The following is a 13,716-nucleotide window of genomic DNA, read 5'->3' on the forward strand; positions in this document are numbered from 1 at the left end:
ATGGTTAAACAAACTGTGGCTAGTCCATATCACAGAATTCTACTCAGCAATAAAAAGGAACAAACTATTGATACACCCAACAACTTGGATGAATTTCAAAGGAATTATGTTGCATAAAGAAAAGACGATTCCAAAAAGTTATATATTGTATGATTCTCTTTAGTAAACATTCTTGAAATAACAAAATTATAGAAACAGAGAACAGATTAGCAGTGGTTGTCAGGTTTGGGGTAGAAGGGATGGGAGGAAGGTGGGAGAGTGTGGTTCTAAAAAGGCAACAGAGGGATCCTTGTGCTCATGGAACTGTTCTACATACTGACTGTAGTGGTGGTTATGTAAACTACACATGTGATAACACTGCATAAAACTAAATACACAAATTAGTACAGGTAAAATGGAGAAATCTGAATAAGATTGGTAGATCATATCAATGTTATGATATTGAACTACAGTTCTGCAAGGCAGTAGCATTGGGGAAACTGGGTAAAGGGTACAAAGGATCTCTCTGTATTATTTCTTAAAACTACATGTGACTCTACAGTTATCTCAATAAAAAGTTTGATTTTTTTAAAAGTGCTACTGTAGCAGCTGGGGGGATATAAATATGAACTGTGTATTAGACAATATTAGAGAAGGATTGTTAACAGTACTATGGACAAGACAATGTCCTTATTCTTAGGAGATGCTTGTTGAAGCATTTGGGGATGAAGTATCATGTCTGCAACTTACTTGTAACTCTTTTACACGAATGAAGAGACAGAGAAAGCAAATCTGGCAAAAGGTTAAATATTAAACTTAGGTAAAGAGCCCTCCTTGTACTCTTCTCTCTACTTTTCAGTTTGAATTTTTTCAAAATAAAGAGTGGGGGGGGGTTGAGGGTAAGAATAAAGAGAAATTGCTATTCCAAAACTATGTTACCCTCGAACCTACCCACCAATTAGTCTTTTAAAATGTTTAAAATTAAATAAATTGTTCTGGTAAAACTATGCTATTGTCCCACCCACACTCCAATTAGTCTTAACACAAAACAAAAAAATGGCAATATGGATTTCAAGGTAACTAAGGGTTGGACTGTAACTAAGTTACAATCTTAAGAGATTGGATGTAACTTTCTAATACGTTTTTCAACACGAATTGACTAAATCTGTAGGGCATATAGATATTTTTGTAAAATCAAAGTTAGTTCAACATAGATTACTCTTTCTTATTTCTAGAAAAACTGGATCCCCAGAGTTGTTCTACTTTCCAAACAAGTGAAATAAATTTAAACTAGCAAGGGAAAAAGCTAACACTTCCAACCCACACTCCAAATTTTAAGTCTTAAGTTTGGCAAACAGTTAATTCTTTCACAAAGAAATGTATGCAGGATAGGGGCAACTCACACACTAAATGCCAAACAAAAACTGTGCTACAATGTATTAATTATAGCGCCAAGGCTACAAGACATATATTACAATGTAAACAGTCCCTCCAATATCATTTATGATATTAAAAAAATGCAAACTGCACACATTTGAAATGTAGGGAACAAGTGAGCTTGAGCTAGTGTCAAAAAGATCCATCTCAAAAGTTCTTATATTCTCTTTTCTCTGCTGGTAAATTTTTGCATCAGTGTTAATACACTTTAGTCTACAAGAAAATCCGTGTCTACAACGACTCAACTAAAAGCTCTTAACTTTTCACTTCCTATGGGACCGCCCCCTCGCAATGCGCTCCACCTCCCGAGGAGGGTGGTGGGGTGGGGCTGTTTCCCGCTCGGAAACTAAGAAATAGATGTCTCTTCCCTACTCCAGAACCGAGGAAAAAAGAGAGGACGAGAAGTTGCAGACTCAAGTATGCAACTTACTACAAGGAGGTAGTCGTTTAGAAAGCCTCCTTTCCTCTTCTGAACTCCTTCCTTCCTTCCCTCCTCCCAGGTCATTCAGTGACCCCGGGCCGGGCGGAGACAGGTGAATCCCAAGAGGAGAGGAAGAGGGAGGGACGGACGATGGAGGGAGAGCCGCGCTTGAGCAATGAATGAGCTGTGCCGCAGCCGCACCACCTGTTCCTTCCAAGGGTGCTACCCCGGCCTGCCGGCAGGGTTCCCGCACCATCCGGGCCGCGACTCCTGCCCGTGTTGCCCGCTACCCTGCTAAAGGCCGGCCTCTCCTCCCTTCGCTCAGGGCGGATGAAAACCCACAGTCTAGAAGCTAGGATAACAGGGCCTAATCCAGAACCACGGCCTCCGAAGCGTGGGGACGGGAGGGGGAAGCCTGTGGTCCTCGGCGCGCGGGCCGAGTGGAAAGCACAGGAAGGGGACGAGGGAGTGCATTCGGCCTGACGAGGAGTACGAAGGCGGGGTCCCGGGCGGGGGCGGCTCAGTGCCCACCGGGCCGAGGTTAGGAATGACAGGCCTGGGTACCGGCTAAATCCTCCCCACTGCTTGCCCGGAGGCTCAGACTTACCAAGATCCGCTTGAAGAGCGCGTTCTCCTTGGGCGGGAGGCTCACGGCCGGCATCGTTCCGGCTCCTCCCGCTGCTCCCGCCACCGCCCGGCTCCGTCAGTCTGTTTGTCCGACCGCCGCCGCCGCCGTTCCCTGGCTGCTTCAGCCTTGATTGCCCGATCCACCGCCGCCACCAAGCCTCGGGTGTCACCGCGTTGCCCAACCCCGAAACCCCCTTCCCTTCGTTGTCTTTTTTCCTTTTTCACTTAACGCTACCGCCGCCTACCCCCCCACGGGTCTCCGTCGGCGGTTCACGTGGTAACTGAACAGACCGACAGAAGCAGCCAAAATGGCGGACGCGGAGGGCTTTCCCACCCGGGTCACACTTCCTAGCACGCAGGCGCGGTGACCTCCTTTCCCCGCCTCCTCTGTCCTGAAGCTTGCTGGGAAATCTGGAGGCCGGCCGGCCGGCGGAGGCCGCGAGCGTCGGGGCATGTCCCGCCCATTCTGTCGGCGCAGAGTATCTTGGAGGCGCCCGGGTAGCGAGGGGGTGGTGGTCGTCTGTGGTCGTCTGACCGCCTGCGCATTAAAAATAGCTTTTTTGTTCCTTCCTGCTAGATTGGCCTTTCATTCATTGAGTAGATTCTCTCAAGACTGTAGGATCATAGATCGAGCCTGAAGTGCTAAAAAGCAGGTGTTCAAGAAGCCTTGTGTTTGATCGTGGACCAAGTGCCTCATTAAGCGGCAGAGGCGGAGGGGAAACGAAGGCTTCCCCCCAGTGGGGACTTGTAAACAGATATGGAGAGGAGGGGGGCTTAATGGAATCTGAAAAGCGTGAAAGACCTTGACCAATTAAATGTGCGTGGCTGGGATATTGGTGATTTAATTTATTACTTAAGATGAACCTGGAAAGGTGCTTAGCCAGATCTAAAAAATGTCATATTTGCACTGCCAAAGAAGCATCTGAAGGTTAAAGTGTGTGTTTTTTATTTCATCGTTGAGTCCGTACATGCAGGGTTGACAACTGCATGAGTCACCTTGGGGAAGTGGAGAGTTCAGGGACACTGACTCTCCTGGTGCTGGCTTCAAGACTCGTTCAACTCCCCATCACCAGAAATCCTCAAGTCTTAGAAGCTGAAGAAGTATTTGGCAAGAATACTAGAGACCTGCTGCAGTAGGCAAGGTCAGACTAGATGCCGAATAGGGCCTCTTCCGCCTATATGTCATTTCATTAACAACCGACAGTAAAACCGTGTTAAAAATGGCACTCCATTGGTGACCTACGATTTTTCACATCATATGACCCATTTTTACCTTCGATTATTTTTGTTGATCTCTCTCCAGATCCTGAATTCCGTCTGTAACATTCTTTGCATCATGAATCATTAAATAATATGTGCAGTAGCTTTGCTCTTTTAAATTTATTGACAGTTATTTTCCGTTTTCAGCTTGCTCTTCTTTAACCCTCCCTGGAAGGTGTGAGATGAGTAAGATGTTTCCCAGTGGAAAAATCTGGGACTAATCCTTGGGTCTTCCAGCTGCCATCTCGAATGCCTTCTCCTTTTGCCTGGGTGGTAAATAAGGTTTTAGCAGTCAAATCCTGGAATCGCCTCAAATTCTGTAATCTCTCTTCAAAAGTTTCACTAAGAAAATTGTATCCACAGGAAACCATTTGAGTTTTGGAATATGGCCAGTTTTTTAACTTAACTTTACAAAAAATAAAACTAAGAGCAAACTTAGAATTCATAAAAATAGTTATTTAGAGAGAACCTTGAACTTCACTGCTCCCAAGAGGTCTTATAACTATCTGAACTATTAAAAGGTAGAAAAATTGTCTAACTTCAGGTGATAATTTTAGCTTAGCTACTAACTTAGCTTTCCAAATCTCTGGCTTCATATCCAAAATTCCCTACAGCAATATTATTTGCTATGGTTTTCTAAATTTCTCCTATAAATAATACACTATTTTCCCCTTAGGGGAAGAAAATTTCTGGTCTTTGAAACAAACAATAGTTTCCACCAGAAACTGAGTACCTGAATAGATGAGCAAGCAATATAATTTGTCAAATGTTCTGTTCTTTTTGGCTGATAATGAGTAAATAGCAATTTTTAAGACTCAGTGAATACTAGTTTGATTCAACATTTATCTGAGTTATATGCTAGTAAAAATGCACCTACAGATAACAGTTGGACCACACAGTCAGTGACTTTATAGCCTGAACTCAACAATAAAATGTCTACTCTGACAGGTCACCACTGTTTGACAAATGAAGATCTCATTTAATGACATGCTATGAATGACAGCTATGCAGGAAGTTAACATATGCAAGGCTAGATGATGATGATGATGTATTTGCATACCACTATTGTCAAAATGGCTCTTCCAGAAAAAATTAACCAAAAATCAATCAGTCAATCAATCAGTCATTTACCTTGCAAACTTTAATTCTACAAAAGGGATATGTAGAGTGAAATTTCTCCATCTTCATATATGTAAGATGTTCTCTATTGACACTTTTACGTCTTAATTATTAAATATTTAAATTTTATAGAAATACAACAAAAAAGAAATCTATTTGCCACTCAGATTTAACAAATGTTAACATTTTGTGATTGCTTCTGTTTTTTTTAATAAAAATTTGCATGTATATCAGGAGCTCCATCCCTCTCCAGATCCTGAATTTGATGTATGGTATTCTCATGCATCATAAATCAATAGACATAGATGTAGTACATTTTATACTGTTTTCAACTCTTGCTCTTCTTTAACCCTCCCTGGGAGGTGTGGGTTGAGTAAGATGTTTTGAAAAATCTGGGGCTTAAAACTTTAGTTTTCTAGCTGCTAACTCAAATCCCTCTCCCTTTGCCTAGGTCATAAATAAGGTTTTTTCATTTGAATTCTGGAGATGCATAAATGAATGTCATGTAGTAACTTCTACCAAATATCATAGCTGTTAGCTCCTGGCTGGAATTGCTTCATCAGGATTCTTTTCAAGATGGAGTTTCACCTACAGCTGCCTACTCCAAGTGTAGGGTTCCATCAGCTCTAACATGCTGAGAGAAACGTGCTTATACTTCATCACTTTCCCAAAATATACACTAGTAAAAGGATACAGAGACCAAAAGAACAAAACACACTTTTCCAACAGCAGTACTGAAATTAGTAATTTGCTTACTGGCTCTGTATGCTCTGACTAAATGTGGCTTCTGTTCCAACTTGTTGGATACTAGCAAAAGCTGTGTCAGGACAATCTTCCAAGGGATGGTGTAGAAAGGATATACAACTGACAGGTTGCTGAGTGGATGAGAAGCCAAGAAGTTGAGAACCAACAACTGAGTCAGCTTATTAGTGGGTGGTTTGCTTACTTGAGCTTGAGTCGAGGAGGCTTAAACTAGGTTACCAACTATAAAGTGACTCACGGTTTAGCAATCTATTATTAGTTACATAAAAAGTGAACCAGAAAGCATAATACAATTATTTCACTCTTTGGCCAATAATTTTTGGTCAAAATTTTTTTTCAATAACATTGCTAAAAAAAATAAAGAAGGAAAAAGAGATTTGCTGACATTTATTTTGCTTTTAAAATAAACCTAAACTGCATTATGTTTAAAGGATGAGAGTTCAAGTATTACAATTTATTATCTCTTTTATCTATACATATTTTTACATGGTCTTTAGACATCAGATTGAATTGAGAATTGAATGCACAAAAATCTGGCTCAGGCGTGAAAGATAAAATCTATTGGCCAGTACAATGTCTTTGACAGGCAAAAACAAGTTGTTTACAACTACCAGACAGTTTCTAAGCTTCCCCAAAACCCTACAGGATAGGTTTTATGTTACAGATATAAAACTGAGGCATAGACAGGTTAAGTGATTTGCCTAAAAATCATACAGCTAAAAAGTGGTGAGCAGGAATGGTGCTTTGAGCTTGGCACTTTGAACCCTGCTCTACAACTCATGGGACTGTCCCTCAGGGGACTGTCCAAGCCTGTTGGGTGGACTAACGGGGATCACTAGATCTGGGGTCAGAAGACCTCCGTCTGAATCCCACCGCCCCCAGCTGTGTGATCGTGAGCCAGTCAGGGCACTTCTAAAATACAGACGAGGATTCTCTTTTCCTCACAGGGTTGTGAGGCTTTACTATGAGTAGTGTGTGTAAACAGACTTTGGGATCTGTAAGCGATCTTTTCAAATATAACGTATAATATATCACTTTGGATGAATGGTTTGTCTACTTTGAGCTTCATCTGTAAAGTGAGGATAATCACGGCATGTCACGCGGTCGTTGTGAAAATGAAATGAGACAATGCATATAAACCATATGAGACATTAGTGCTCAGTGCCTGGAACACAGAATCCAATCAAAATGCTAGTTATTATACAACACGACACTGCATTTTCAGTTTTCTGGCTCATGTAGGAAGATTTTAGTAAATCTCTTCAGGCGAGCCCCTGGGAAGGGGATCTGAAATAAACTATTAGAGGACAGAGAAGTGGATAAACGACCTTTTCTTTTTTTCTTTTAATCATTTCCTTCCAGACCCCACTTAAGAGACTGAGGACTGAGACCAGGGGAGCTCGAGTACCTCGCCCTGACTGCGATTCTTGGAGTTAACACCCCCACGAGCGCGGCTGCGGAGCCGGCGAGTCCCGTGCCTCCGGCCGCCAGGGGGCGCTCGGCCGGGCGCCGACACCGGAGGGGCAGGGCTGCGGGGAGGCGGAGCCCGGCCCGGCAAGATGGCGCCGTCCGCGTTGGTGCGCCCCTTGTCCAAGCTGCTGGCCCCGGCCAGGCTCCCGAGCGGCTGTGAGTGTCCCTCCTCGAGCAGGCCGACCCAACATCCCAGCCTGCCCCTCCCAGGGCGAACCCAGCCCGGGGGGCCAGGGAGCGACTGCGGCCTGGGCTCGTCCTGCAGTGACCTTCGCCGGCCCGCGTCCCCGAGCCCACGCCTGCCCCCACCCCCGACTCCCAGCTCCCCATCACCCGCCACCGACCCTCCGCCAAATGCCACCCGACTCCTCTTAGTCTCTGCGAATGGTCTTTGGGTCCCTCCTCCACCCCCCCCTCTGCAGGTTGGGTCCTGCAGACCTGCGGAAGGGAGACCCTCCGGGGGCGCTTCCTACGCGCCCACTCGCGAGTCGTCTAGAGGGTCCCCAGGAGCCTGGATGCGAGGCTTTGAAGTCGTCCTGGAGGACAGGGACGACCGGCCAGGCTCTGCCGGTGGCCCAGGACGACTTACTTGACCTCTCTGAACCTCTGTTTCCTTGGCTGTTTAAGGAAGAGAGTGTTGCAGAGAGAATTAAAAGCGATAATACACGTTAGGTTTTTCCTACGAGGCGATAAGTTATAGATTTACAGACTCTGTCCTCTTCCAGCTTCAGCGCGGTCCAAGTTTTACATTCGGGAGCCGCCGCATGGCCAACCTGACTGGCTGAAAGTTGGACTGACCTTGGGCACCTCCATCTTCTTGTGGATCTATGTAAGTCTACTCCCTTATGTCGTGCGACCCCAGCACAGTGGGGAGGAGAAATACGTGTGACAGTGAATATTGCTGAGCCGATCTCCCATACAATAGGATATTTATATAATTGCTAATATTTCTCCATGAGGGAAATCCCAGGGTCTAAAAAATATTAAGATTTCAGCAGCATCGGTAAAACATGATGAGACTGGAATTTCTGTCATTCATTATTACTTAGCATGGGTTTGTCATGAAGGGCAGTTTTACTACGGATTAATTATCATTTATTTCATTTCTTAATGAAGATGGAGGCTGGTTGGGGTTTTATGAAGGCACTTTTTTCAGATACCATAGGGACAAACCATCAATGAACAAGCTATACGAATTAAATCCCATTAGACTTACAGAACATAAGATTTTAATCAATGTTGTATAAATACATTGTTGGAATTGTAGTTAGTGTGTAGCAGCCTTTTTTTTTTTTTTTTTGTCTTTATGGTATGCCAAATACTTTACATGTAAAAACTCATTTAAGCTTTTCAACGACGGTATGTGTCTGTACAAGTTAACGGTATTTGTACAAGTTAACCTTGTGCAGAGGAAGAAAACACATTGGAGAAGGATTTGGCCCGGTGGCGTAGCGGTTAGGAGCGCAGCCGCTGCAGCCCTGGGTTCGCAGGTTCAGATCCTGGGCTCTCACCGGTTGCTAAGCCATGCTGTGGCGGCCTCCCATATAAAGTAGAGGAGGAGGGGCACGGATGTTAGCCCAAGGCCAGTCTTCCTCAAGAAAAAAGGGGAGGATTGGCATGGCATGTTAGCTCAGGGCTGGTCCTCCTCACAAAAAAAAAAAAAAACACTTGCAGAAATTAGTTTGCTGAACCTGGTTCTCCCTCACTTCAGAGCTACACTATAGACCACTGTGGAATACTGCCTGCAGATACGTTTTTTTATCTACGTTTTAAAAAAATTGACTCAAAGTTATTTGTGCTACATTAGTATTTAAAATTTTTGTTTTGTATCTAATGGGTTTGAGGCTTCCTCCACTGCCCCCCACCTCCAACTCTTGGATCTCTTATTTTGGATTTTCTCATTAAAGTGGTCAGCTCTTTGACGTGGGAAGGACTAAGAAACGTTCAAAGTCACTTACAACTTAAGAACAGTTAGCTAATTCTTTTTCAAAATGTTTGTTATAGTGAAATTTTATATGTTCTTAATTTCAAGATTTCCTGAAGAAAATCTTGATTCCTACTGAGAACTCTGATTGAAATTGGATCTTTGATTGCAACAAATGTCACTCTATATCAACCATTGTTCCGGTTGCATATTCTGTCAGACAGTGGTTCCAAGAAAGTGGCTGTCCTCCATGACATCTAATTAATACACATATAGTTCGGCGGTGGGGTTCGTCATTCACTCACAGTATCAAACTTCTAACGTTAGAAGTATAATACACACCCACCAACCAGCCTGGACCCCATTTAATAACCAAGTTCTGCCTTTTTGTGTTGGTTTAGCCCCTCTGTGGTAAGGCGTTCCATTACATTAATTACCCACTGAATGAAATAATTTATTTGGCAGAAGTTGAATTTAAACTTTTAAGGATTGCCGTCTCAAATTTAGTATGTCAGATTGTGGTGAACAAGTATATACTATTCATAGTTTTTTGGACTTTTGCATCTCTTAGCATTTTATTTCTAACTAGAATAGTTGTAATGCTTTTAATCTATCCTTATTCCTCTTGCAAAATATAAATATCATTAGTTAGCCTCCTCCTCTTTAACTTGCCGGGAAGATTACATTTCTAATTTTAACTGTTACCTATTTCTAGCTCATCAAACAACATAATGAAGATGTTTTAGAGTATAAAAGAAGAAATGGGTTGGAATAAACTTTTGAAATACTAATATAGTAAGTATGTAATTTTATAGGATGAATAAATTATGCAAGTTAATTTGGCCTTTTTTTAAATAATGTATTTTGAGTTTTTTTTAATTAGGTTTGTACTTTTTAGCACCTATATTCCTGTGACAAATTATGAATTTTTAATACCTTGGCTCAAGCATCTTTTAGCATGATCTTTTTTTGTGTGTGTGAGGAAGATTAGTCCTAAGCTAACATCCATTGCCAATCTTCCTCTTTTTGCTGAGGAAGATTGGCCCCAGGCCAACATCCGTGCCCATCTTCCTCCACCCCATACATGGGACACCTGCCACAGTGTGGCCTGACAAGTAGTGTATAGGTCTGCCCCTGGGGATCCAAACGCACAAACCCCGGGCCACCAAGGTGGAGTTCGAGAACTTAACCACTACGCCACCGGAGGCCCCAGCATAATCATTTTTGATCATTATACTTGGACTATGTTCAAAGAAAGTTGTGTTTAAGAATGAAGCCCAGGGGCCGGCTCGGTCGCCAAGCAGTTAAGTGCGTGTGCTCTGCTGCGGTGGCCCGGGGTTCGCCAATTCAGATCCGGGGCATGCACCGACGCACTGCTTGGCGAGCCATGCTGTGGTGGCGTCCCATATAAAGTGGAGGAAGATGAGCATGGATGTTAGCCCAGGGCCTGCCTTCCTCAGCAAAAAAAAAGAGGAGGATTGGCAGATGTTAGCATAGGGCTGATCTCCTAACAACGACAAAAAAAAAAATGAGACCCAGGGGCCAGCCCAGTGGCATAGTGGTTAAGTTCATGGCTCTGCTTCGGCGGCCTAGGGTTCACAGGTTCAGATCCTGGGTGCGGACATACATATCGCTCATCAAGCTATGCTGTGGCAGTGTCCCACGTACAAAATAGAGGAAGATTGGCAACAGATGTTAGTTCAGGGCCAATCTTCCTCACCAAAAAAAAAAGAAAAGAAAAGAACAAACAAAAAGAAAGAATGAAACCCAAATCATATTTTCTTAAATCTAGTGGTGCTGTACACAGTGTCTTCATAGCACTTATGACAAGTTATCATTATTTGTGTATGTATTTCTTAATACCTGTTTGTCATATACCACACTTGAGTGTAAATTCCATGAGAGCAGGAATCCTGTCTGTTGTGTTAATCATCATGTACTCAGCAACTTGCCCAGTGCCTGGCCCAACTGGGAGTTTAATATTTGTAGAATGGATAAATGTAGTAGGTCGTTAAATTTTTTACTGCATTTTCATTTGATTATGGTTGTCACTACAACTAACACCCAATTTGACAATTTCTGGTAAAACCTAGCTGTGAACAAGATAGCATACTCTGCATGGTCTGTGATTTAAGAGAGTGAGTGAGTTTATTTTATATGTATGTATATGGTGTATTTCTGAAAATCCTTTTAAAGAAATCCTATATTAATCCTTTTGTAAAGTGAAAAATCACTCCTCCAAATGTCAGCTTTCATGGATTAAGCTGATTAAAGTAGGTAATTTATATCTGCTGGATAATAAAATAGTAATCACTAATGTACACTTTTTTTCATATTTAACAACTCTCAAACTCAGCTCTTTTGGGTTTGATTATCCAAATTTTTTGCTTCTTTTTTTCTATTAATATCACCTTGCCCATTTCACTACTTCCTTCAGCCAATCAAAAGATAAAAATAAAATAGGTATTTAAATCAAAACCAGATGCTTTTGCTCCCCTTTTATAGATCAGATAAAATATTTTTTGCTAAAACTTAAGTAAAATAAGGGGTTGATACTCTTTGTGGATTTGTTTTTTAGACTTTTTTTGATGCTCTAAGGTGAATTATTCAGAATGGTCTAATTTTAATATTATTTCCACTGGTTAATGCTATAGTTTTAATTTTTTTCTCTTCGTTATAGGTGTGCTCCATGTAAGTGATTATAGCAGTTCCTCTCGATTCACCAATCTGTTGAGTTGTAAATGTGAAAGAGAAAGTTATGTGAATATATGTCAGTCAGCATTTGTTTTGCATCATTAAATTAAAAAATAAAAATACTTCTGTATTCTTCAGATTTTGTATATTGTGACAATGTATAGAAAATGTCAATTTTAAGGTACATTATTAGATATATTTCAATGTGGGAGATATCATCTGATAATAGGGTCAGTGGTAATTAAGAACATGGTAAGAAAATTTGTGAAGGAGACATATTAAAAAATCACTGCTGAAGAATTTACTCTTTATATCAACTTTTAATGTCTAATGAAAACACTTATTCTTTAGTGTATTGGTGTGATAGAACTACTTTATTACTCAAAATACAAAAGAGTCCAAATACTGTTTCCGCTAGAGGAGGCGTTTTGGTAAGTCAGAAAGTAAAGATGAATCCTATTACCACAGTTTCTTCTGACTCCATTTCCTTGAATTTGAACGATTTTCATTTGGGTGACTGTTTTTACTCACTGGTTATGGCAACACGAAGTTTGTTGTCCTTTTTTGCTAGTATGACTTTCACCCAATGATCAGCAAACTCCTGACTATTTAAAAAAAGGCGGGGGGCCGGCCCCATGGCGTAGTGGTTAAGTGCTCAAGCTCCGCTACTGGCGGCCAGGGCTCGGATCCCAGATGCACACCGATGCACCATGTTAGCTCAGGGCTGATCTTCCTCACAAAACATAAAAATAAAAAAAAATTAAAAAAAGAAGGGAGGGGGCCAGCCCAGTGGCGTAGTGGTTAAGTTCGCATGCTCCACTTCGGCGGCCCAGGGTTCACAGGTTCTGATCCAGGGTGTGGACCTACACACTGCTTATGAAGCCATACTGTGGCAGGCGTCCCACATATAAAGTAGAAAAAGATGGGCATGTGTCTTCTCAGCAAAGGAGGGCCAGTCTTCCTCAGCAAAAAAAGGAGGATTGACAATGGATGTTAACTCAGGGCTAATCTTCCTCACAAAAAAATAAATAAAAATTTAAAAAGAGGGGAGGAGCATGAGAGTTAATAGACACAAATTAGAATACGCTTCATTTATCCCTCATCAAAACCCTTTTTTATGAATCAGTTAAAACTTATTTATATGCCACTTCATTAACTTGTAGTTTAAACTGTTAGTGTACCATACATTTAAAAATTCATTATTTGGTCTCCATTCAGATGTTAAGTGGAAAAGCTCATTACCTTATAATTGATTTTGTGTGTGTTTTGGGCTGTGGCCAGCACTTACTCTGGGAGATTCATGAGCCACTGTCTTCGGAAGTCACTTCTGAACATAAGTTCAGAGTTACATTATTTCAGAATAATAACGTAATCCAAATTCATTGAAAGACTAGATAAATAGTAACTGTTAATGTTTTCAATTTGGAGTCCTAGCTGATAGAGCTGGAAGGGACCTTAGGGGTCATATAGACCAATCTCGTAATTTCACAAATGCAAAACCTGAGGTGAAGAGTGAATTGCCTGAGATCACTGTGGTAGGTATAATAATGAACCCCCAAAGATGACCATGTCCTACTGCCTGGAATCTGTGTATATGTTAGGTTATATGGCAAAGGGGAATTAAGGTTGCAGATGGAATTAAGTCTGCTAATCAGTTGACATTGAGATGGGGAGATTATCCTAGATTATCTTGTTGGGCCTGATGTAATCACAAGGGTCCTTTTAAGTGAAATAGGAAGGCGCAAGAGTGTGTCAGAGTGAGGCAATGTGAGAGAAACTCAACTGACCATCGCTAGCTTTGAAGATGGAAGCGGGCCAAAAGCCAAGGAATGGAAAAGTCAAAGAAACAAATTCTCCCCTGGAGTCTCTGGAAAGGAACATAGGCCTGCTGACACCCTGATTTTAACCCAGTGAGACCCGTGTCGGATTTCTCACCTACAAAGCAGTAAGATGGTGAATTTGTGTTGGTTTAAACCATTAAGTTTGTTACAGCAGCAGTAGGAAACTAATATTGTCACATGGT

The 13,716-nt window shown here is 41.9% G+C and overlaps 2 protein-coding genes across 5 annotated transcripts in view; one reads left to right on the top strand and one right to left on the bottom strand.

The window, feature by feature from the left end:
• The window catches only part of NAA15 (N-alpha-acetyltransferase 15, NatA auxiliary subunit), a 78,617-nt gene extending 75,852 nt beyond the window's left edge, over positions 1–2,765 (bottom strand). For 2 of the 3 annotated variants that reach the window (XM_087437600.1, XM_014784510.2), the window contains exon 1: positions 2,445–2,765. In XM_087437600.1, coding sequence (XP_087293726.1) covers positions 2,445–2,498 — 54 coding nt within the window. In that variant the 5' untranslated portion in view covers positions 2,499–2,765. The remainder of the gene's footprint in view (positions 1–2,444) is intronic. The other variant, XM_004426484.3, reaches the window with a different exon arrangement.
• Positions 1,772–11,830, top strand: NDUFC1 (NADH:ubiquinone oxidoreductase subunit C1). 2 transcript variants are annotated; one of them, XM_087437603.1, is made up of 5 exons: positions 1,772–1,855; positions 6,968–7,231; positions 7,801–7,904; positions 9,715–9,798; positions 11,680–11,830. In XM_087437603.1, exons 2-4 carry the CDS (start codon positions 7,165–7,167, stop codon positions 9,772–9,774), a joined length of 231 nt encoding a protein of 76 aa, XP_087293729.1. In that variant the 5' UTR covers positions 1,772–1,855; positions 6,968–7,164; the 3' UTR covers positions 9,775–9,798; positions 11,680–11,830. The 2 variants fall into 2 exon arrangements, with proteins under 2 accessions (XP_087293729.1, XP_004426543.1); XM_004426486.3 differs by having other exon boundaries at positions 1,773–1,855; positions 9,715–9,794.
• The last annotated feature ends 1,886 nt before the right edge of the window (positions 11,831–13,716 follow it).

The sequence above is a fragment of the Ceratotherium simum genome, chromosome 12 (assembly GCF_057802395.1).
Source record: "Ceratotherium simum simum isolate JZ-2026a chromosome 12, ASM5780239v1, whole genome shotgun sequence".
In the NCBI taxonomy this organism is placed as follows: domain Eukaryota; kingdom Metazoa; phylum Chordata; class Mammalia; order Perissodactyla; family Rhinocerotidae; genus Ceratotherium; species Ceratotherium simum.